The sequence below is a fragment of the Orbicella franksi genome, chromosome 1, assembly GCF_964199315.1.
Source record: "Orbicella franksi chromosome 1, jaOrbFran1.1, whole genome shotgun sequence".
NCBI classification, from domain to species: Eukaryota; Metazoa; Cnidaria; class Anthozoa; order Scleractinia; family Merulinidae; genus Orbicella; species Orbicella franksi.
The window spans coordinates 22,379,940-22,402,923 of record NC_138145.1 but is presented as its reverse complement, the minus strand read 5'-3'; the positions used below and the strand labels follow the sequence as shown (position 1 = coordinate 22,402,923).

General features: G+C 41.2%; 2 protein-coding genes across 8 annotated transcripts in view; one reads left to right on the top strand and one right to left on the bottom strand.

Moving 5' to 3' along the window:
* Nucleotides 1–1,721: 1,721 nt before the first annotated feature.
* On the top strand, nt 1,722–10,782 carry LOC145497516 (uncharacterized). Of its 2 annotated transcripts, none has more exons than XM_081477339.1 (6): nt 1,722–3,685; nt 5,653–6,112; nt 6,632–6,887; nt 7,841–7,953; nt 8,925–9,094; nt 9,950–10,782. In XM_081477339.1, exons 2-6 carry the CDS (start codon nt 5,678–5,680, stop codon nt 10,641–10,643), a joined length of 1,668 nt encoding a protein of 555 aa, XP_081333465.1. In that variant the 5' UTR covers nt 1,722–3,685; nt 5,653–5,677; the 3' UTR covers nt 10,644–10,782. The 2 variants fall into 2 exon arrangements, with proteins under 2 accessions (XP_081333465.1, XP_081333457.1); XM_081477331.1 differs by lacking the exon at nt 1,722–3,685 and adding an exon at nt 3,717–4,242.
* A 42-nt stretch (nt 10,783–10,824) lies between these two features.
* The window catches only part of LOC145497483 (ubiquitin-like modifier-activating enzyme 6), a 32,373-nt gene continuing 20,213 nt past the window's right edge, over nt 10,825–22,984 (bottom strand). For all 6 annotated transcript variants that reach the window (XM_081477288.1, XM_081477296.1, XM_081477319.1 and 3 more), the window contains 20 exons: nt 22,938–22,984; nt 22,350–22,398; nt 21,863–21,892; nt 21,240–21,345; nt 20,637–20,703; nt 20,158–20,196; nt 19,792–19,881; nt 19,295–19,375; nt 18,360–18,488; nt 17,628–17,679; nt 17,479–17,542; nt 16,757–16,826; nt 15,784–15,855; nt 15,308–15,431; nt 14,349–14,428; nt 13,796–13,909; nt 13,125–13,252; nt 12,951–13,038; nt 12,019–12,113; nt 10,825–11,827 (listed from right to left, as the gene is read on the bottom strand). The exon at nt 22,938–22,984 is cut by the window's right edge and continues 31 nt beyond it. In XM_081477288.1, coding sequence (XP_081333414.1) covers nt 11,710–11,827; nt 12,019–12,113; nt 12,951–13,038; nt 13,125–13,252; nt 13,796–13,909; nt 14,349–14,428; nt 15,308–15,431; nt 15,784–15,855; nt 16,757–16,826; nt 17,479–17,542; nt 17,628–17,679; nt 18,360–18,488; nt 19,295–19,375; nt 19,792–19,881; nt 20,158–20,196; nt 20,637–20,703; nt 21,240–21,345; nt 21,863–21,892; nt 22,350–22,398; nt 22,938–22,984 — 1,643 coding nt within the window. In that variant the 3' untranslated portion in view covers nt 10,825–11,709. The remainder of the gene's footprint in view (nt 11,828–12,018; nt 12,114–12,950; nt 13,039–13,124; nt 13,253–13,795; nt 13,910–14,348; nt 14,429–15,307; nt 15,432–15,783; nt 15,856–16,756; nt 16,827–17,478; nt 17,543–17,627; nt 17,680–18,359; nt 18,489–19,294; nt 19,376–19,791; nt 19,882–20,157; nt 20,197–20,636; nt 20,704–21,239; nt 21,346–21,862; nt 21,893–22,349; nt 22,399–22,937) is intronic.

The window sequence follows — 22,984 nt, the reverse complement described above, 5'->3', positions numbered from 1 at the left end:
TTGTCACATTTTTTTCGGCTCAATACCCTAAAACGTAACGTAAAAGTTCCCGCTGTGGAACTTTTGAGGCTGAACACCCTGAGAGGTAGCAAAACCGCTGTTTTACCTCCTATAAGGTACGACGAGCACCCCCGTCCATTTTAAATGGGAGTCCCCCCCGGGGGGACCGGCTAATGACGTAGACGATTGAAATAAAAAAACTAACAACAACATGCACAATCATGGTTAGTGCACTCGTCTCCGGATTGAGCGGCCAGGGTTCGAGTCCTGGCCGGAGACATTGTGTTGTGTTCTCACAGTGCCTCTCTCCACCCGGGTGTATATACGGGTACCGGCAAACTTAATGCTGGGGGTAACCTTGCGATGGACTAGCCTCCCATCCAGGGGGAGAGAAATACTCCTATATAGTCGCTTCATGCTACAGAAACCAGAGATAAACACCAGCCTTATGGGCCACTTGGCTCGTACACACACTTTACCTTTACCACTTCAGTACACTTCAAATTCGGTTCCATTTCTTTTGACATTGGCAAAACTTTCAGTTGCAATGATAAATGAACTGACCGATGCCGCCTGTATTACAAAGATAGTTCCTACTTCTTGGATGGTGAATCTCGTAAATTTATCCTTTCTTTCTTTCATCTCGTAACTCTAAATTTGTCAATGCATTGTTCGTAGTAACGTACGTTCATTTTAAGTGGGGCTGGATGTTTTCCAGCATATTTCGTCCCTTAAAGGGGTCTTTATTAGAGGGGGACGGATTTTTCGAGGGTGAGCGTTTAATCGAGGAAATGCGGTATTAATAAAGGGCCTCGAGAGAAAAAAACAATTCACACCGAGACGCAACTAAAGGAAACCACTAAGTGCTAAACGACGATTATAAGTAGGACTTAACTACGCAACTATAAGCCCCAGATCGTGACAGGTGCAGGAAATACCGGATTTGATGGTTTACCACCCGGGCCTAATAACAAGTTATTGTGCCGTTTTTTACGGTGACCGGAAGATCCGTTAATATAATCACCAGAAACATCACGCAAAAAAGGGGATTTGAGTTTCTTTGTTTAAAGCAGAACTCGTCAACACAGCTTATAGACGCGAATATACGAAACTGAAACCACTCTATGACCAAAATGTTTTCTTGTTACCACTTTCTGTGTCTACTTCGTTCTCTAAGATTATGTTAGAATGAAATTATCTTTATCTGTCATCGCCACTCAAACACCGATTACCTTGTAAAAGACCTCAACAAGCACGCGACTGTCAGGAAAAAATGCGTTGGTGGATCGTTTCCTAAAATAAGATTTATTTCGTAATCTTGTTCAAAAGCACTTGTAAAGAGCGCGCACAGAGTTATTAAATAAAGTGGGGTATTATGCAGGAATCTCGTGCAGGGATAACACGCAAATGACTCGAAAGACATTGTTGTGAATGACTAAATTCTTTACATTATATAACATCCTGAAAGTTAAAGGTCCCTGTCTTCTCGAAAATTTCCACTGTCGAAGCGATGTGTCAACCTTCGCCGCCATATTTACCATCAGAGCCTCTCAGCATGACTAACTAAGTAACGGAATTCCGTAAAACACACAAGAACCAACGTAGAAAACAACATACAGTATCTATCTATCCGAAGCTCCCTAACATATGGAGTGTTTTGAAAAATAAAATATTTATAAGTTCAGTTCTTCGCTCATTATTCACCTTATGGTTTTCCAGTGGTGACCATATTTCTACTGTTTTGAGCCGGTCACTATGACCTTTTTGGATATCTTCTATGTTACTGCACGCCTCCTATGCAGACATTCTTTTAGCTCATCATACTCTTCTCCGTAGAAGGCTACATCTCTACACCAGAAGTAAAGGATACCTTACAGTTGTAAGAAATCCTAATTTGTTCCCCGACCAGCTTTGCCGCTCCTTTATGTCAAGTTTCGAAGGTAAAAACGACCCCGCGATAAAATTGGTTGTTCGTAAATTGGAAAAGTAGCGACCCTTCTGGAAACTCCTCCCCAAAGGTAGCGAAGGTAGCCCAGGCATTGCCTCTTACACAGAAGCACGTTGATCTCTTCTAGTTGAGCTTGCCAAGAGTGCACGACTACCGGTACCCCAAAACGCGTCTCCGTAAGCGGGTGTCCATACGGTCCATAAGATACATTACTTGCAAAAACGTTCGGACGATTTTAATTTGGCGCAATAAAAAGTGTTCGAAAATAGAACCGTCTGAAATTTGAGAGGGTCCGAAATATATTTACAGTTTACATTTTACATTTTTTACATTTTAAAACTTTCAAGTAGCTCCAAAGCGCAGGAGCGAACTCTGTTTGAGATAAGTTGCGGCTTGATAAAATATGTTACTTTTTCGTCGGTATATCTGTAAAACCTTGAGGGTGCAGTAGAACTATCATTTTCACATGTGTTGTTTCTGTAAGTCTGCCCTTCTGTACGGTTCGGAAACATGGAGATCGACGAAACTACTGACCAAGAAATTGTCAACCGTTATCAACAAGTGTTTAAGGAAGATCCTGAACATCCGCTGGCCAGAGGTCATTTCAAATGAAGAACTATGGGAAAGGACACAACAAATACGTATAGAAGAAAGCATTATGAGAAGAAAATGGAAATGGTCGGGCATACGCTACGGAAGCCTGAGAATAATATCACACGTTGCGCTCTCGAGTGGAACCCTCAGGGCTCTAGAAGAAGAAGTCGCCCAAAGCCATCCTGGAGGCGAAGTGTGATAGCTGAGCTCGCCAAGAATAAGTTCACGTGGATAGAGGCAAAGCGAACTGCCAGTAATAGAGTTAGGTGGAGATCCATGGTTGACGCCCTATGCTCCCCTTTAGGAGCGAAGATGGCCTAATGTAATGTAATGTTTCCGGTAGTCTCATTCTTTGTATATTTCAGCAAAATGTCCGAATTTTTAGTCCGAAATCAGTCCGAAAATCCGTCCGAAATAAAACGCCCGAAATTTTTTGCAACAACGTCGTGAGAAACGTTCGGACTACCCTGGGTGCTAAAGATTTTTTCCTTCGTGCACGGCGCGATAGATCCTTCGGATCAGACACCAGAAACCGCGCATAAAAAGCCGCTGGGTACAGAGGGTAGGGCTAGATCGCGCGCCCTGGGCTAGATCGCGGTTTCGCCTGCCGTGAATATTGCCTCTCTTGCCAACGAAACCACTGACCACACAGGCCACTAGAGTTCATTATCAGGCACAGTGATCTTTTAAATTACGTTGCAAACAGTCACTTCCTTCATAATCATGGTTCGTTGAGGAAGCTAGGAAAAAAAAATACGCGGTAAAGAATAAAAATAATAACAATACGATCTGGAAGGTCTATTGATTGACGGGTAAACGGTTTCTTCAGAAAGACAAAAGGAAGTCCACAGGGAGGTCAATTTTGGGAACATTTCTTTGTTGTTTAATATCTTTTAATGTGAATAATATCGGGGTCTTTATGCAAATTTATCTCTTGTTGTAACACGCTGTATTTCGTAATTGTCATTCACTGTGGACAGAATACCGTGAATGTTTTGGTTTCTCTGTACGAACAAGGCGATATTTTGATATAGATCTCTACAATCTGGAACATTTTACAGAGCGTAATACCTCATAACATTCCCAATTAGGGAACACTTTGCAAAGAAACGGCGCAGTGTGAACTGAAGGACATATTTGGAAGTAAGTAACTACTTGTTTTCATGGTAGTTTTCTGATCTGTTGATGAGGATGCTGTTGACAGTTTGTAGGACCTTCTTTGTTGTCGTTTCTTAATATGTGTTGTCTCAATTGGCAAGACAACTCCACGATACGATTATTTATCAACCTGCGTTGCGTAGCGAGAAGATCATGTCGTATTTCTCAACTATCCCGACAAATCACACGAAGTCAAGGTCACAAAGCATTGATTTCTTCAGGTTTTGAGCCATTTTAAACACACAAAGCGAAATACTAGCATTGCACCTTTTCTAAAACCGATTCTTTTCAAAGTTTAATTTTGCTCGGTATGTTTACTTGTCCATTAGGAAAGGTGTACCAGTTTGCGATTGACGTTTCGTGTCAATTAGTAACTTACGTCATGCACTCTCTTTCCGGATGAGTTAGAAACATTTCGTTTGATCCCTGAGCGAACCACCTCAATCAGATAACCGGTATACGACTCCACAACAATTCATGAACAGAATTTAGTTCGACGTTGGAGCCGGTTAGAAAGATCACGATGAACTGTGCAGTCAAAGGTAACGTTGTTGACTCATGACGTGTTTCTTTCTTCAGAAATTTACTTGCGAAATTGACATTGTTGGTATCAGTTAGCTGTGAAATAGGTTTCTCGCGGAGTAACGGACTTCCATTCGCAGAAATGGTTTACTTTGATATTAGCTTGCAAAGTGAGTTTACATATAGGCAAGGTAACGTTTTCATACTCCAACATCGACAACTGGTCAGACAACTGGTCAATATGAGAATACTTCGGGTAGTTGAACATCAGCCACAATCATTAAATATATTGCAAATGAATCACTAATAAACACAAAGCGGAATGTTTCATCAACGTGTTATGATTCTAACGATCAAGTTTATCCATCAGGCGAGTTCAATCACGTTAAATGTCAGTCTAGGAAATATTTTATTCTTTACCTGTGAAACTGCACCGTGAATTAATGATTTATCGTTCGTTTATTGCATAATTTAGCGATTTTATCGCCCTTGGAACGAATTCCTTTCCAGATTTAACGCTTTAAATTAGATTTAATTGGCATTGGTAGACGGAATCAACGCCAGAAATATCCGTGTTATGTTTATTTGACAGAAAATCCTTAATGTTGACATTTACAATGAACTGGTTACGATTTGCATTTTTTGTTGTTTTGATTGAAAATTAGAGTGATGCATGGAGATCGAATTGAAAGCTGTTTGCACCAAAAATGGGAATAGCGGAAATAAGAAAGGGAAATCTAATCGTCTTCGACAGCTTCCATGTTATCCGGCGCCTGTTTTAATATTATTTTAATTCATAATATTTTATTAGTATTTTTAAATTATTAGTTTTTAATTTATGCTCAGTCCGGGGCTCACCAGTTCCGGGGCTCAGTCCAACTGGCAGTTCATGTGCTCTGCATTTCGATTTGTTGGTGAATCAATTTGTTGGTACTGTTCAGTTGTGATCGGAGCAAACATGGTACGATTAAACATACTACGTTAAAAAACCTGGAATGCGATGTCCCATAGGATAAGTTCCGAAAAAATACGATCTTAGAACATTCGCGGGCCTTTATAAACTCAAGATATCGGGTAAAGATTTTTTTTCATCAAAGCTAATGACTCTAGAAACAAACGCCAGAGATCAATTAATTCTTTTTTTTTTTCAGTTGCCAGCGATCAATTATTTTTTTCGTTGATATGGAGTCTTCCACTTTGATGTGGAGTCATTCACTTTCGATCTATTCCAGAAATAATATTTTACGGACATGAATTTATTTGATTCCCATATAAACACTGTATGATTTACAACATGTGACCATATCACTCACGATCTCCTAAAAAGCGCATTTCTAAGCACAAGGTCCCCAAATCAGGGATGTTACTTTCAGTTTTTGCTACCTTTTGACTTCAGCATTTTCTAATCTCGGTTCGTTATTTGTCTGCAGGAACTAGGTTCACCTCCTTGCAGTCATGTTTCGATTCTTGTTCGCTAGGAGAGGAAAAGGAAACATCTCACCGCCTGTAAAAACACAGCGCAACCCTCAGCTGGCGACAGAAAACATAGACATGCCAACTACAAGAACATTCGACATCTTAAGACCTGTTATTCTTGTATCTGCAGCCTTGTCAGGCTACACGCACCCAAGGTATCGAATTCTAGGGATTGTTGGAGGGTTTGTATGGCTCACTATGCTCCTCGCTCATGGGACATTGGACTTTTTAGCGGCAAGACAAGTCTATACCTATGGATGGGCCTCAGTGTCGTTAAGTCTCGTTCTTCTGTGCTTTGTGTGCACGATTTTTACCAACAAAAGAATGTTGCCGTGGCTGGAGAAGGGTATGTCGAAGCTGGAAGATGAGCAAAGGTATCCGAAAACGTTGGAAAGATGCGCGAAAGTTTTCAAGGTAAGGGAATGAAGTTTTCTCAGAGTTGAATGACTCAGTTGGTTGGAACCACTACGGAAATGTACTTTTATCAAGTGCCTCACGCACGAAGTCGGAGAAGGCAGCATTTTCAAAATGGTTTTCAGTTTTGGATTGTCAAAAACTAAGCACCAAGTACTCCCCTTTCCTTCAAATGGCGTAATCTTTCGCCCAACGGGGCGACACGATGTTATCTCACTTTCTTCTCGCTGTTGCATCTCGTCTACACCAACCCCCTACACTCCCTACATCCTCCTAAACTCTTTCCACTCTCCTCTTCGTGACCTCCACCTTATTCTTAGCCTGAAATGTCAGTCATGTCCTGCCCTTAGCCTAATCCTCTTCTTTGCTTTCACCACTTTTGTTGTTTTTTCATTTAACTGCAAGATGATATTTCAAGTTCTTAGCAAGCACCCGGCCATTGTACATCGGCCGTAATACTGTCCCTTAAAGTGACAAACAATTGTAATAGGTTGACAATCTCCTTGATTTTCTCAACAGTGGATACCACTTTTTACTGTGACGTTTGGTTTAATTTGCGGCGCGGGTATCTATGTCTGCCTTCACTTTGATAAGACACTAGACGTGAAGATCAACCTCAGCAGGGATAAATCTGAGATCCCGGATTACGCGCTGGTCATACTAAAAGCGGTTCGCTTCGTAGCAGGTTGTTACGTCATGGCAACCCTGGCCCTATTCTGGAGTGTCGCGGTGTGTGTTATGTACATAACTGGTTATTCCATGATAGAGTTCCACAGTAAGTACCTTCCATAACTGTACATATATCTTCTGCTAAGAGAAAATGTTGCTGAACGATGCATGTTTCATACGCGTTAGCTCTCTTTTCCCACCTCACTGAGGTCGAGGCAACAGAAGCAATCTGACAGTGCTTTCCTAGGCTCGGCTTAAAGTGAAGATACACGAGGTAGATTAAAAACCTTCTGAGCGGGCCTGTACCGTTACCCACTAAAAACGTTTGTTCGTTGCCTCAGGGTTGCCGCCCTGTAGCAACGTTTTATAGGGTGTCTGGGAAACCCGAATAGCGAAGAGCGAATAGTCGCGAATAGTGAACAGCGAATAGTCCCGAATAGCGAATAGCGAATAGCGAATAGTACGAATAGTCTCGAATAGTGCGAATCGTGGCGCACAGTCTCGAATAGTGACAAATAGTGGCAAATCAGTGGCAAATCGTAGCAAATAGGGTACCCAGTATCTGGCAGTCAACCTCGCAGCAACGTAGGACGGGATTTTCCCGCTAAAAAGCACAGACGCTTATCAGGACAAAGGGTGTTTCTAAACGTAATTTCTTCTGTTTTAACCGCTCCAAAAGCGCAAATACGTCTTTATTAGGTTATCCTTGTGTTTTCTGTTTTCTTAATGTCGGCGATGGACAGCCCGAGCCTGAGTCCGGAGAAGAAAAGGTAATAAATTCACTGAAATTCTGTTGCTTATTTGAATAATTAATTAACGCAGGATATTAGACCTAAAGCGGTGACTATTAACGACTATTCGTCACTATTCGCCACTTTTCGCGACTGTGCGCCACTATTCGCGCTATTCGAGACTATCCGCACCATTCGGGACTATTCGCGACTATTCGCTATTCGGGTTTTCCAAACACCCCGCTTTACAGATGGAAGTTAGTATATCTCTGCTGTTATTGAATTCCTTAGTTAGTCTTGCGTACATGACGGTGGTGTCTTTTTTCAGATGAGATAACGTCGCACTTGATCAACAGAGACTCACCAATCACGTTCAGACAAGGTGTGGTGTCATTCTCAGAGAGAGGAAAATTTGTGAAAAAGTCTGCGTCTGCATGCAGGGTAAGGCAAATCTGATCCTAACATTTAATAAATGACAAATTAATCAATGATTGATTGACTGATTGAGCGCCCATTTAGTAAGTGAATAAGCGAATGATGTAGCATTGAAGCTAAGATCTCAATAGGCCATTTTCGAGTTACCGTTTACCTCTGTTTCAAAACGAGTCCGTGCAAAACTGTCCATATGAAAATGAGCTTGATGCAGATGAAAATGGAGGTGCCGGTGAAACACATTTTCATTTGTATGGTTTCGCGCGAAGACTCGGTTTCACACAGAGGTAAGGGGAAACTCGGAAATAACCCATTTCTCTCGCTTCCTGCCCCAAACAGACCAAACAGATATTCTTGTAGTCAATTCATTTCAGTCAAGCAGGTTTTACCGTAATTGCCACTAGTGAACGACATAGTCACGTCTATAAGATGGATAGCAAATGACGCAAGGTTTGAATACGAGAAATTATTTGTCCCTTCACTGATACATTACCCTGAATGCAACTCGTTTCTGCGGCGTAGAGTTTTGCCTTTCACGTAATCAGTACTCTTTGTTATGATGGAAATACTGTTTATAGCTTTCCAAAAGCTTTTGGTTGAAACCTGAGTATGTGACTATTTTGAGTAAAAGCTTTGAGCAGAAATCCAGTGATACTGCTTATTATGTTGTTTAGAGTGGTTCAACCAGAGAGTTTGACCGCTACGAGATAGATTAGCTGTTCTCTCATGTGGCACATACAAGGTGGTACGATGTGTTAATTTTAGCCCCGCAAGCTTGTCCAAATAGACACCTTACAAAAAAACACATATAATGTAGTTCCGTGTTTCTACCTAGTGTGGAAAATTATCGAGCACTGTGTTCCTTTTGTGCTGTCTCTTTGCAAAATGAACTTTGGAAAATTGTTTTCATTTTACAACTTCAACAGTTTTGTTTAACGAAAAAGACTGCTGTCTTCACCGTTTTTGTTTTCAACCTACAGGTTACCCTGGCAGTTCTTTTGGTGTACAGCATCGCTTCCCTTGCAGTGAATGCATTTCTGTTTTTGTACAAGGAGCGGCATAAAGTGTTCGCGATTTACGCATTGGTTCCCAGTATCGCAGCTGTCTACCCACTATGCATGGCTGCTTGGGTCACAAAGCAGTACTCGTGGTAAGGAGAAAGTCATCCCATCTTACTTATGCCTTTACATAGTAGTTTGCGTCTTGAAATCAGGGCTGAAATCCTAAACTTGGTACTAAACTGACTGGTAATGCAGGGTTGCCACAGGCCAGGGAATGGTCAGAGAAAAAAAATTATTTCAGGCCAGGGAAAAGTCAGGGGATTTTATTTTGAGTCAGGGAACACTGATATTGTAACACCGCTGATTTAATACCATTGAAGGCTAGAAGAAACATGTCGGGTCACGTGTGATCTCAAGGCGAAAACTGTTGAAAGGTATAAAGGACGGCAGGACTACTATATCTGAAATTTCGTATTTATTTGGCCAAGGAAAATGCTTTGTTATCAGGGGAATCAAAGGGAATAGTCAGAGTGTTTTGAAAAGTGATGCCTATGGCAACCACCAGTTTTAACAAGTTGTAGACTTCACCCTTCCTTTGCGTTCGTTTAGCAAGTTACATTTGGACGGAACGAGACAGGAATATCAGGCGCCATAAGCTGACAAAATAATACACAAGCGCACGCTCAGTATCGAGTTATGGATTTGCGCGCGTCTGTCATAAAGAACCTGCGCCTTGCTGTTTGTGTGTTACATTCGCTTTTTAACTGATGTGTATATTACATTTTAGTATCTCTAACAACAAGGTGTATTGACTCAGAGGGCACAAGATAACAAACAACTTAAACATAGGCCTCTCAGAAGGCTTAAAACTCGGAATAAAATCTTCGTGGGCGCGTTCATCAGAGAACACAGCATCTAATTGCAGTAAAGCAGGACATAGTTAAGATAACGCATTGCTTCACAGATACAATAATGAGATAAAATTTGTGTGGGAATTTTCTCAGGTACCTTGCGGTGGTAGTGAAAGCCTGGGCCGAGAGACCCGACAGCAGTTCTGAAGACGAACCCGAGCGGCCGAGAAAGAACGAGAAACAAACGAATCAAAAGCGAGGACGAAGTCTGTGGAGAAGGGTTAACAGTGCAAAGAAAAGTTATCGTAAGGCGAGCCTCACTCCACTAAAGAAAACAAATTCCAATCCTTTGGCTTCACAGTCAGACAGTGAAGCTAAGTCTGGCGTGGAGGAAGTGTCAACGAAGAAGAGTTACGCCGGCGAATCCCACCTTCGTGCGCACGCCACTACAAGCGATCCGGAGATCTCCGACGACGACAAACATCACGGACACGAGCCGGAAAATGACATGTCGGAAGACGACAAGCTTAGCGCAAAGGAGGCGGATAAGGATCATTCGGGAAACGAAACCCCGAAGAGATCCCGACGAGAAGTCATGGACATCGTTCTTCGTGGCGCTGCAAGGGCAGTCGGCAAGTTGAGACACAACGCAAAGAAACCCCGGTTTAACTTCGAGAAGTACATTTCTTATCTTCAGAACGTTCTGCCCAATATAGGGTTTGACATAATGGGTATCATCGTTACCTGGAACATGGTGTCGGCTATCATTTTTCTCGAGGTTTCTGTTTTGGCTCTTTTTGTGCAAGAGTCGATTTTTGGTAATTCAAAAGCCACAGTTGCGTTATAGAAATTCCAATGAATTCTACACGGCATAGCGTGATTTGTGCTGTAGAATGGCCTCAGTGAAAGCACGATCATCGTGTTTAAACACTAAACTTCCACGCACAAATTTGATATTTAATATAGAGACACGATTTAGTGCTCCTTAGAGCACAGTACCTTTAGATTGTGAGAGGATAGTCATTCAAACGTTGACAATCACTTTATTCCATAGTTACATATAATTATGTTCAATTGTGATACTGGCCCAAATTTATCAGTTCGTGTAACCAGAAGAAAATCGCGCGAAACAGTTGGATTCAGTTTCAGTTATAGTGTAAACAGATACACTTCGTGTATCTTAAATGATCAGTGCTAAATCTGCTAGCATGCCTTTTATGGTAAAGCGGGAGGTTTTACATATTCACTGGTATAGACAAGAGCATTGAAGTATATCAACATTAAAAGGTTCGTCTTGCATGTAACTCAACAGATAGCTATAGAGAGTTTATAAACAACTAATTTCTCCCTAAATTCTCCCTTCAATGACGTTACATTATTAGCAAGATAGGTGAGGAGAATATTAAAATTCATCAACAAACAAAGCGATACTGTCTTGACGTATCATTGAATTCTCAACACTTACATAAGAAATATAGGAATCGGAAAGAGCAATGATTAGGACTCAAAATGTCAGAGGTACAAAAATATAACCCAGGATTTCAGGACCTTATGATACAAGAAAATACTTTATGTACTTGCAACTTTCCAGCCATTTGTTAGCTGGAGTTTAATTTAGACTAAATTGATTACATTTAGACTTTTTAAAAAAGACTTTGAATAGAATTATCATACTACATTTAAATATGGGGCAGATCAAGAGACTCAAAAGTCTCTCGAACAAATAAACGTAAAAATTTGAAAGTATTGCCATGCTTGACAATTAAGGTCCTATTCCCGTCCAATAAATGTACAACCAATGATGAGTTGGAGAGATATTTCGACCAGTCGTGGTTTAGGATCGTTAAAAAAGCCACCAGAGGTGCTCCCAAGAGGTCATAAGGCATTCATAGGACGTTTCTGAAGGGCCATCTTTAGGAACCAAAATAGTACCTTACAGGGGGCCCGGGTAGATCCTCGTCACCGTCACCCTCAAATGAAACGGTGAGGTCCACGTAGGCTTTGCCAGGAGCTTTTATTAGTTTGGTCATTCTGCGAGCAGTTTAGGAAAAGATGCGTTAAGTAAGTTAATAACCGGCACTGGACAAATCAAAGCTCGTAATAATTTAGCGACACGACACAACAGGAAGCATATACCACGCATTACAACAAAGTGCAAGGAAGCTATACTCAGTCACTATCTTCAACATAAACGAGAATGAATGAAGAGAGAGGGGACTTACTTCTGTTCAAGGCGTTTCGAGTGCCCCGGCAGCAGAGGAACATACACAATTTTTACACCATGTACCACAATGGACACATCAAATCCGTACGTATCCTACAGAGGAGACAATAGCAGATGGAAATGGTTGACAAATACACTAATACTTCTGGTGCATTTCGCCAATACGTTAACTGAAAGGAGAATACTCAGAGCAGAGCTCTTTTCTTCAAATATTGTCGCCGTTTTGCGTTTTTACTGGTTTTCAGTGACGTTGTCAGTCTGACTACAAACATCCATGGTGTAGATCAGTCTTTCACGAGAACCCGTCTCTTTCAATTAGCCGGCACGCACCCTCTTGTTCCGAATCTTGACCCGGTCTTCTTCTTTTATAGAGGTAACCTCGATTTTTATTATGGGAATATTTTTTGTTTATAAATTTGAATAAATATGTATGCATGTATGTTCTCTCGCTCGCAGATACCGATAACCTTGCGTCGCAATGGATTCTATACATCAGACCCCAGTTGTTCGAAGGCTGGATAACGCTATCCACCTGATAAATCGCTATCTAGTGGAACCACGCTATCCACTGGTAAGTGATTTATCCGGTGGACCCGTTATCCAGCCTTCGAACAGCCGGGGCCTGGATGTTAAGAAGGCATCTGAAGCTTTTGCTCACGAAAATAACACATAAGATCACTAGCCAGGCTTGCACTGTTGACTAAAAGACCTAGCAATAATTTCTAGACCATAAGAGTACTACAGTCGAACCCCTATTAAACGGCCACCCTCATTACGCGGCCAGTAATCAAAGTCCAGATGAGGGCTTTTCTATTGTTTTTACCTCTTTTGAGCCGCCAGTCCCCTTTAAGCGGCCACTATCCACTTCCACAAGGGTGGCCGTTTAATTGGGGTAAACTGTATGCACATCCTTAAAAGCTGCTTCCTTACCTTGAAATATTTCAAAAAGCTTTTCAGTTTATAATCTTGCGTACCCTTGACGACCCACTTGTCCCAGTTTGAGAAGGACAGGCCTTCCCTTTGGAATGAAATAAAACGAGAAGAGATCATCACTGTCATATAATCATGCATAACAAATGTTGAAAAAAAAAGTACTGGGCTCACCTGATTACTGTGACCTCAGGGGGGCCTGGTTCAGAGAAGATGACATATGGTAGTGCCAGGTTCATGAAGCAGTTTTTGAAGTCTTCTGCGGGACTCTTCATAACTACTTTGACCAGCTCGATAGCGACCTGAGACAAAGGCAATACACTCAGGTCCGTATTACTAAGCATCATGCAGTGATAAATGCTATCTTCTTTTCCCTGCATAGTATCGGGAAAACGCCCTCTTGCAGTACGTGGGAAGTTTGTCATATTTGGACCTACAATAGTTATGGGACGGCCTGGAGGTGGTGCTGGGATCCTATCACTCACCAGTTAAACTTTTGGTGATCTTCCAGCCGCTACGAGTTAAAATTTAAGTTCATTTTTAGCTATAAGTAAATTTTGCAGATCTCACATATCGGCAATCAGTTCAAAAACGCGCCACTTCTCATCTGACAGTTCAAATATTGACCAGTTATCAGTTAAACCCCATCCTAATCTCGAACCCAGATCTCCCACGTCAGCGTCAAACAGAGTGAGATCAACAAGAATAGCCCCATCCAGACACTCTTGTGTAGCTTTCTCTCTCTATACGTACATATATGAAGGCCTAGCTCTCATGAGTATCCTAGAGCTCAGTGTTAGAACCTGGAAATCTCTTCCCAATTAGATTGAATCACTCCTACTTACCAAGCCGGCTACAGCAGCGGTAGTTGTAGCGATGGCTGGAACTATTTTACCCGCGATTTTCTTCGTTTTTAAGCGGTCAGCGGGTTCTATACTGTACATCGTCGCACGAAGGTTCTGAAACATATAAACATCGTGAAGAATGCTCAATCCAAAATCACACAAATACTTAAACTGCCAGCAATTAAAAAAATCTTCCAAAAAGGCAGGGAGGATAGAACTAGTAGCTGCTAGATGACTAGGGACGTTTTCCATTCAACCGAAAATTCCTAAAATTTCGAAACAGGGACAAATGGTACGGAAATTTCCCGGGAAAGTTTCCAGAAAATCCAATCCGGAAATTTTGAATTTCCGACAAGCGAACCATTCAACCGAAAATACCGAAAATTCCACAAATTCCGGGAGGAAAGTCAAATCGAATGGAATTCTCTGTAAGAAATTTCCGAAAATTTCGGTGTACCTCGCATTCGTCACTGTAAATTTCCAGAAGTTCGTACCGGAACTTTTTAATCGAATGGAAAGCGTCATAGAAGAGTAAATAGTTATGATAACTAACCGAAGCCGAGGTGATGAAGTCGATGTGGCCATTGGAATCATCGTCCTTTTCAAATTCTTGAGGAAACATTGGCGATACATCTGAGAGCAGAAGTAAGACAGTAATCAAACGCTGACAAAGTAATTTGGGAAATATCTCCTTACTCGATAGAAACTGACAACAAAGAATCGTAATAAAAACTGATGTCTGAGCGACCAATAGCGCCGCTCCCCCCTTCCTTGGAGATAACGGATTGTTGTGTGAAAGGGTCAGGGACGCTCGTCGCGTGGGTTACGAGTTTGAATTGCAAATTTTCTATCAGTGCGGGTGTTCAGGGCGGAAGGCCAATATTTTCAGCCGTCAAGGTATCGCTAAGGGTTGCACGCAAAGAAATGAAAACGCTGTCAAACTGTGTTTGGTGGTGCGCACCTATCAGGCATGAAAATGTTGTTAGAATAATATCATTTAAGTTTCAAGTAATGCTTTAGTCATACCCTTTGGTCTCCTTTAGCGGTCTACAATTCAAATCGTGCGACGTGGATCGCCGACACTTTCACATAGACCCCCCCCGCCCCCCTCCCTGGTTAACAGCCGGCCTGAAACAAGTGATAGTCACAAAACGGTGCTTGCACACAGCGAAAAGGACTTAACACAGCAGCTCACATAGATGCTAGGCAAGCGTGTATATGGAGAAAATACAAGTGACAAGTGGGATATTCCATGGTATACCACGAGAGAGCGTTGTATAACTATTTTGTACCACGTCAAATACAGTGGTCAACACAATCAATGCGACATACGCGCGGCGCATGATGAAAAGGTTGCACGTAATACCATCGAATGTATAACAGCTTTCCGGCATTCTGATTGGCTGTATTTTCAATGGCATGGTATAAAGAAACATATGTCTATCTCAGGCAGCAATGCCATATCTCAGTTTCACGGATGGAGTGTCTTAGACAGTGCCTTGATTTACCTACCGTTGCTAGATTTTATTCCTTTTGCTATCAAGTCTTTAAGATCTGGTATTAACTTATTGACGTCATCAGCCGACAGATTAGATGACTCAGATTGTTTTGATGCCGTTTCGTCGGTTTCAATTTGCTACAAACAATAAAAAAATAAATAAAAAAAATTAAAGCTTGTACACCTCTACACTCAAGGACCGAACGAAATCAGGGACCTTTGGCAATTCGTTAGTATGAACTATTAGAGCCAAAATAAACTAAAAACGTGTGTGTTACTGTCCGCTTTCCACCAAAATTGGCTTGTTGCCTTGAAGAGAAAACAAATTTTCGGGCTTTCCTTGAGGCGAGATTTAACTCTGATGTACTAGCTCGAAAATCATTCTCACCAAGAAAAATTACCAAGAAAAATATGCTGAGAGGCTCAATAACAACTTTACTCAGGAGAATGTCTACAAAATGGTAAAATATTCCACTTGATGTTGCCTTACCTTTGAACTTGGCCTGAACTCTGGGACTTCGACATCCTGGAGTATTTCGATAATGCGACTGTCACTTAAATCCTGTTCAAAATAGAAATAACTGAGATGCGTAAAGTCATGTAAAAAACATCACAAGAAATTGGTGAAGATAGTTGCTGGGAGAGGAGTACAATCAAAATGCAATGTTGTGCAACGAAGTATTAATATTGTGCCTGCTAAAACGAAGATAAGTACATGTAACATTGTGATGATTTAAATAATTTCCTTCTGAGTGTTATCCCCAGTAAGAAAACTGGCAGCCTGTCACTGTAAGACCTGCCAAGAGAGCTGGCTTTCCGGCCTGGAGAATAGGGCCCAAACAGAGCTACACGGAGAAAACATTTGTTTTTAACCCACTACTTCCGAACAATGCCACAGTCTTAAGTCTAAAATCCCATTCAAGCAAGTATTCGATTCGTTTTCAAACAAGATTCCATACAGCCTGCAAACACAGGCAGATTTCCGGATATTGTTTCGCGCCGCAAAAGCCGGAAATCCGCCTGTATCCGTAGGCTAGATTCCATGTGGTTCCATACACAAGACAAAAATAAAAAAAAAATTATAATCTAAGTATAAATCTATCACGAATGCCGTTCGCTGATTGGCTACGTTACTCACTATCTATTCTGTTGTAGATAGTGAGTAGCCTAGCAGTGTGCGCTTTTTAAAAAACTGGCGGCCGCTTCTTTGCGTTTTCGAACTGTCTGCGAGGAGGATTTCGATAAAGTTTTGAACGACTAGTAGACTTATACTAAAACAATTAGATTATTCGCTCTCGATTTCTATCGCGTGATAGTTGACCGGGGCGCTATCACGCGATAGAAATCTCGAGCGAATAATCTACCAATGTTTAATAGGATGAGTACCGGAATTGAATTCAGTATTACATTGTCCCTTAACATATACAAGCTCACTAGACAGCTGTGATACCATTTTAACAAACCTGTGTTGTGTACTTGACACCACAAGTGTCAGCGTGAAGTTTACTGCTACTTTTTATGAAAAGCATATGTCTGAGGAGAGAAACAAACACAGAAAACTTAAGCTCATCATCAAAATTCTCCCAAGTATTTGTAATACATTTCTTTGTGATTCACCTTAGGAGAATATAGGGTTCCACCAAGAGATGATAAGGTGCTAATTTCTTATGACATTATAGTATTAAGGAACTAAATAAGAAGCAAGAAAAAGTTAAAAGTCTAACCGCATTTTTCGCTCGGCTCTCGCCGTATTTGAAAGTCAGTCAAGCGAGTCATTCAAACTGACGCACATGGTTTGCATAATTGATGTAATCTCCTCATTTAAACTAACCCTTGAATGACACAAAGGAAATTTGTTCACACTAATGCCCAATTCACATCAACTAAACTAGTTGAGCTAAATCAGGTTTAGGTTTTTTCAATTTGTCCATTCCACTTTGCAGTCATTTTGAGAAAAAAAATTCAAACCATCTGGCTAATATATTAAGCTATACTTCAATCAAACAGGTTTTCAGCTTGTTTAGTTGTGGGGTGTGCACAGTATAAGCAACTAATTTTTAATCTTGTTTACTTAAACCACTTTTACATGTAAATACGTTTATCAAGTTGGTGTGGACGGGGTATAAAAGAGCAAAATACTGGACTATAGTTAAGCGAAATATTCAATCAAACAGAAAGCACTTACAATTCATTTTTAGTGCTGAACTGTTGTGGTATTGGTGGTCTCTTGGGGCTTTGCCAAAACAGCGCTGAAAATGGAGAGGATATTGTGGGTATTAAAAGTTAGGTAAGTTAAGAACTAATATGAAATGGCACTACTCGTAATTAACTTACATCCATCCTTGACCCTTGTATCCAAAGGAAATGCATGGAGCAATTGTTTGGCCTAGAAGAAAATAAAATTTTAAATATTTTCTGAAAATTACAACAGGTTTAACATTCTGGGCCGTGTTGTTCAAACCCCGATTAAGCCAACCTATAGGATTAACGAGAATTTTGATTTCAGTTTTGTAACGTTTCGGTGAGATTTTCTGTTTACAGTGTTTGTCCTTCTGTATTGAATTATTTAATCTCAAACTACACAAACCTGCGATCGCACTAGACTCCGGATCGAGTTACCTGGGCTTGGGTCATTTAATCTGTCGTGTTCTTGGGCAAGACACTTCATTCTCAGTGTACCTCTTCACTCAGGTGTATAAAGAGGTACCAGCGAATTTACGCTAAGGGTAAACCATCAATGGACAATCAACCCATACAGGGAGTAGAAATACTCCTAGACGTTTTATGCGACGTATCGAAACGGAAACAGGTGACAAGCGACGGCACGATGGACCTCTCTAAATAACACTGTACCGATTTCACAAAGTCATCGGATGAAATCTTGGAGCCCAGATGTATCGCAGAAAAAAACCCTCTCGCACAACAGTCATGAAAGAAAAACCCCGACCCCGACCCCCACCAGTCGTTTCATCACAACCCTTTTCGACTGCGCTAACGTGAACTTTCTTTTTCTCTTGCCATTTTGTCTTTTCCTGCCATTTTGTTCATCATCGGACCAGCTCTCACCTTGTGGTTGTAGTACTTCTCAAATTCTATTCTACTACGAGCAACACAGCTCGCCCAGTCTAAAGGTCGCCGTTTTAACAGTTTTATAACCCGATAAACGCCTTCAGGTTCATTTCCAGATTGAAGGGTCTACAAAAGAAACCGAACAAGACAATGCATCAGCAAAAGCCACATCCACTGTATTAGAACATGTTACTCCTCAGTTTTATTTCTTTGCTGGAGTCTTGTGTACGGAGGCAAGCCAAATTTACAGCCGAGGACCAAACATTTCCTCCCCAATAAAATCAAATATAAAATGCGTGGATCGGACTTAGAAGGGGTCTGACAACTCAGCTACAATCAGGGAAAAAGGTAGTTGAGACACTTTCCGAAAACAAACTTTCTCCCTTCAAGTGTAATTTGTCCTACCTACACTCCTCATATTTGGCAACCTCCACCCTTTCCAATGTTGTAATCACGCGTCGCCAAAGCCTGTTTCAACATAAAATTGGGGTAGGGGTGAGGGGTAGCTATTGACGAAAAACGTGTTTCTTTTATCAAGGGGAGTGCGGATCTCGGTTCGAAAACGTCCCATTTCGAAAATGTCTCAACACTTTTGTTCCTGATTGTAGGTCCAAACTAAAACTTATGACGCACAAGGCCTCTACTTTTTAGACAAGAGAAGGAATGAGAGTTTATAATCACGTTTTTCTCTCTTATCTTTGTCTTTTCACAACGTTCATTGTTTAATGCGGTTGGCAGTAAATTAGAGCCTATTTTGTTCCCTGATACTCCGGTGTGCTGATAAAAAAAGATCGAATAATATGACTTTCTCAAAAATATTCCTCGATGGTAATAATTTCATGACCTTATCCTACGTTGCATTATTGATACGTTGTAGGTTCACCTAACGCTTATAGCTGCTTAATTTAGATAAATGAAAGTTAGTTGCTTACCTCCAAAAGTTGTTCTGGAGATCCATTTGTTGACCAAAATGTCATGTACAATCTAGGCTTTTGAGTATAACAATTTTCAAACTAAAAAAAAATAGAGAACACACAATTGGTTAGTTCAGTCAAATATAAAGTAGGAAACGTTGTGGGCTTGTTCTAGTTCCCTTCCGAAGTAAAAGAAAATACTACAGAGGCAAAAATCTTGGTCAACTCAATACAAAATCAGACTAATTTGATATTAGATGAATAGTGAAAAGTAAAATTATATATTACCGTGGTCTTAAAGATCAGAGTTAAATTAAACAGGTTTAGCTTCTCATCCCACCCCGTACGTAATATAACCTTTCTTAAAACGTCACCCACCTGCATGATCGATAAGCTAGAGTGCCATACAGTACTCTTCGATTTCAATATCATATACCTCCTATTCTACTACGACCATTACTCAGGGAAAACCCAATATCATTATGGGCAGGGATAGGGCAACACAACAACGTTACCTTATCTCTGGCCCATTGTATTGTGTGCTCTATAATCGCTGGAAACGACTTGAGTGTACAGTGCGGCACATCTTCCTCTGGAGGATCTCGCTGTGAATAGAAAAAGAACCAATCAAAAACAAGCATGACACCATCATGCGCCGTCACTTAGCCCCAACCTCGTTTTCAGGGTCTCATACTTCTCTCACCCCGGTAGGGCGGGAATATGAGAGACCCTGGGAACGAGCTTGACTTGGCCCGCGGTTTTCGAAAGAAGACATTTTCAGACAACATGATATATCTTTATAACGTTATTCTACAGTAACATTTTATTTCCCTTTTCTGTAACCAAAAAGCGATGTATTTCAACGGAAAGTATTTACATACCTGACTGGCATATGATTCTGTAAGATGAGGAACAATGACCTGTTGACAAAACAGGTTAACATATTAAGGCAAACCGTCTGGCAGAGCCTACGGGAATCATAGTTAATCAAGGAAGGTACACGATAGTTTGATCCCGAAGACCTATGGGTAGATAATTACAAACTTTCGTCGCGCTGATTTCACCTAAATTGTCTGCTTTTAGGTCTCTCAGATAGAAGACTCTTTCAGCTTTTCCACCATCAAAGAGAATTTAACTTTGACAAGTTCACAGAGCGCCTGTGTAGTGCCTAAGTCGATCGTAAAAACAAAGACCATTTCTGCCTTTTCCTGTCTCGAAACCAAAATGACCACCCCGATTTAGACCGGCAATCAAAGTTTGCCTGGGCCACAAGTTTATTAGTTGAGAATGCTACGGGTTATACCTAGTTAATGAAAAGTTGCCTTTTGCTCGAATATCAGGTATTGACCCCAGCTCTCACCTGAACATGTCCCTTGGGTCCCATGGTTCCTGACTCCAGCAGGGCCCTCTGGGTACTCACGCACCGGCTAAAAAAAAACAGTACAAATATCATTGTAACTTTACCCCAGGATCGAGCCCCCAAGAAGTGACGCACTACACTAACGGAAGACTACTTAGTGTGAATAGCGGCAAAGGTGTTTCAATGTTCACGGCACATTGTCAGTTTAACAAATTGACGTCAGTTTTTCATGCGTCTGTCCTGTTTTTGATCATGAATTTCGTCATAACATTGTCAAAGTGGCTGTGGATCCGCAGACTACTTTGACAATGTGATGACGAAATTCATTGTCAATAACAGGACAGACGCATTAAAAAGTGACATCAATTTGTTTTTTACGATAACAAATCCTCTGCTCTCGCTCGTTGACGCATCGCATAAATTATAAATTCATGTGTCTGTCCGCTTATTGACAATAAAAATTAACCAATGAGCGCGCGAGAATTTCTGCCGTTATCGTAAAATACGTAATGAACGCTCTAGAGGCCAATCTCTAAGGTATGGTGAAGACGGTACATTTCTTCATGAATTGTATTTTGATAACCTGGGATGAATGAAACTTACCTATCCATGTATCGCCGCGCCTCTACATTGTCAAGAGCATTGACCACAAGATCCTGAGACTCAAAAAATTCGTCCGTGTACAGAGCTTCTTCTGTTTCTGGACAAACTGTGAAAACAGAACAGAAGAACCGTCAAAACCAATCAGACCATGCAGTTACATAACAAGTAATCATAACAACCGAAGCTACTAGGAATTACCTCAAGATTTTATTAACAGCAGTGTTATTATAGTATAACGATATCTTTTGACCAGTTTTGTTGCCTGTTACTACAACATAACGCTCAACTTTTTTTTTTTTTACAAAGGAGGTCTGTCGTGTAACATCGACGAATTAAGTCATTTTGGTCAAGTCCCTCCTCATGGAGGTCTCAATACTGTGGAACCAATCTACAAGGACAGGGGAACACTCGGCGTATTCGGCCGCAACCCAGACTAAGAACGTTGACTGTACCCTTGTGTTTTGGCCAGAGATGTTGCTAAGCAACACGACATGTCCCGATCACGATAAGCGGACGTTATAACCTCGGGAAAGCTCGTTCTATTTGTGATTGGTTAATTAGAATCAGAAGGTCTTCGGGTACTCGTTTCCCTGATGGTCGGAGTTCAAAAATGCATATGTTACCTTTGTGTTGATGTGGGTCCACATGCACATCTGAGAGGAGAAGAACAAGAAAGTCACATATATTCGTACACAGGCCAAGTGAAGTTGTTAAGGTGTATTGCTTTTCCCCCAGGATGGAATATAGCAAGGTTTATCAAATTGATCCGATGATCTATTTTCAGTGACAAATTACGTTGTCTCGTGATGGCATTACATTGCCTTGCAAAATGCAAGAAAAATTGCCTCGTGTAACACGACCTTTTTCATTTATCCACGCGTTTAAAATGGCTTCCCTCTTATACGCTAGGATTCGACAAAATGATGACTGACGACGAATGTCACTGATCCGGTTTGGATATCATGCCAATGCTGTTAATCTTAACATAGGTGCGATAATGGCCCGGGAAACATAATTTCCATTCAGTGACACATATGCATGTTAATTCCGGCGGTGTATCAGTATATCACTAGCGCTATAACACTGACTGCAGATCTGTTGCCACCTTACCTGGGTTTATTAAGGAAACAGATGCAGCAGCCGTCACAGATTTGGGTTTCTGTAAAAGGACAAAGGTTATTACGCACAACGATTAAGCGTTTGCAACACTTTTCCTCGTTAAGATCACGCAGGCAACGCACGTGTTACCTTTATTATGAATCAAAGTCTGAAACCAAGAGAAGTACATGGTAAAGACGTTACTAGACAACACAACCAACCCCAACAAGGTAACGCTGATGTGACACTCGCGAAAACTAGTGCTATGTTAGGATAAGAGAACGTAAATCTTCGTCTGAGAGGAGGAAACCAAAATCTTCGATCTCCTAGCCTTGCAAAAGCAAAAGAAATCGAGACTCTGAGACGGCGTCGCCGAAATATTCGAGAGAGGGAGACCCCTGGAATTTTGTCAAATTTCCGCAAAACGCGTAACTTGAATTTTTTTAACCACACCCGACACCTAGAATAGGCAGCCCGTCACAAGCTTGTTCCCCGGCCGTCTGATCGAGATTCTTCGTCAACTCACAGCTCATCAGCGTTCTATGGAATCTAAGATTTTAAAAGCTGAAATTCAAACTAAGACAGCCCTTTCTTACGTACCTGGATGTGGTGAGGCCGAAATAAGAACTGACGATTCAAATTTGACT

Excerpts from the sequence above, each read along its gene's own strand:
- LOC145497516 (XM_081477339.1), top strand. The coding sequence starts at position 5,678 with ATGTTTCGATTCTTGTTCGCTAGGAGAGGAAAAGGAAACATCTCACCG. Across the intron at positions 6,888-7,840 it reads TTCCATGATAGAGTTCCACA|ATGAGATAACGTCGCACTTG; the intron begins GTAAGTACCTTC and ends GTCTTTTTTCAG. Across the intron at positions 9,095-9,949 it reads GTCACAAAGCAGTACTCGTG|GTACCTTGCGGTGGTAGTGA; the intron begins GTAAGGAGAAAG and ends GAATTTTCTCAG.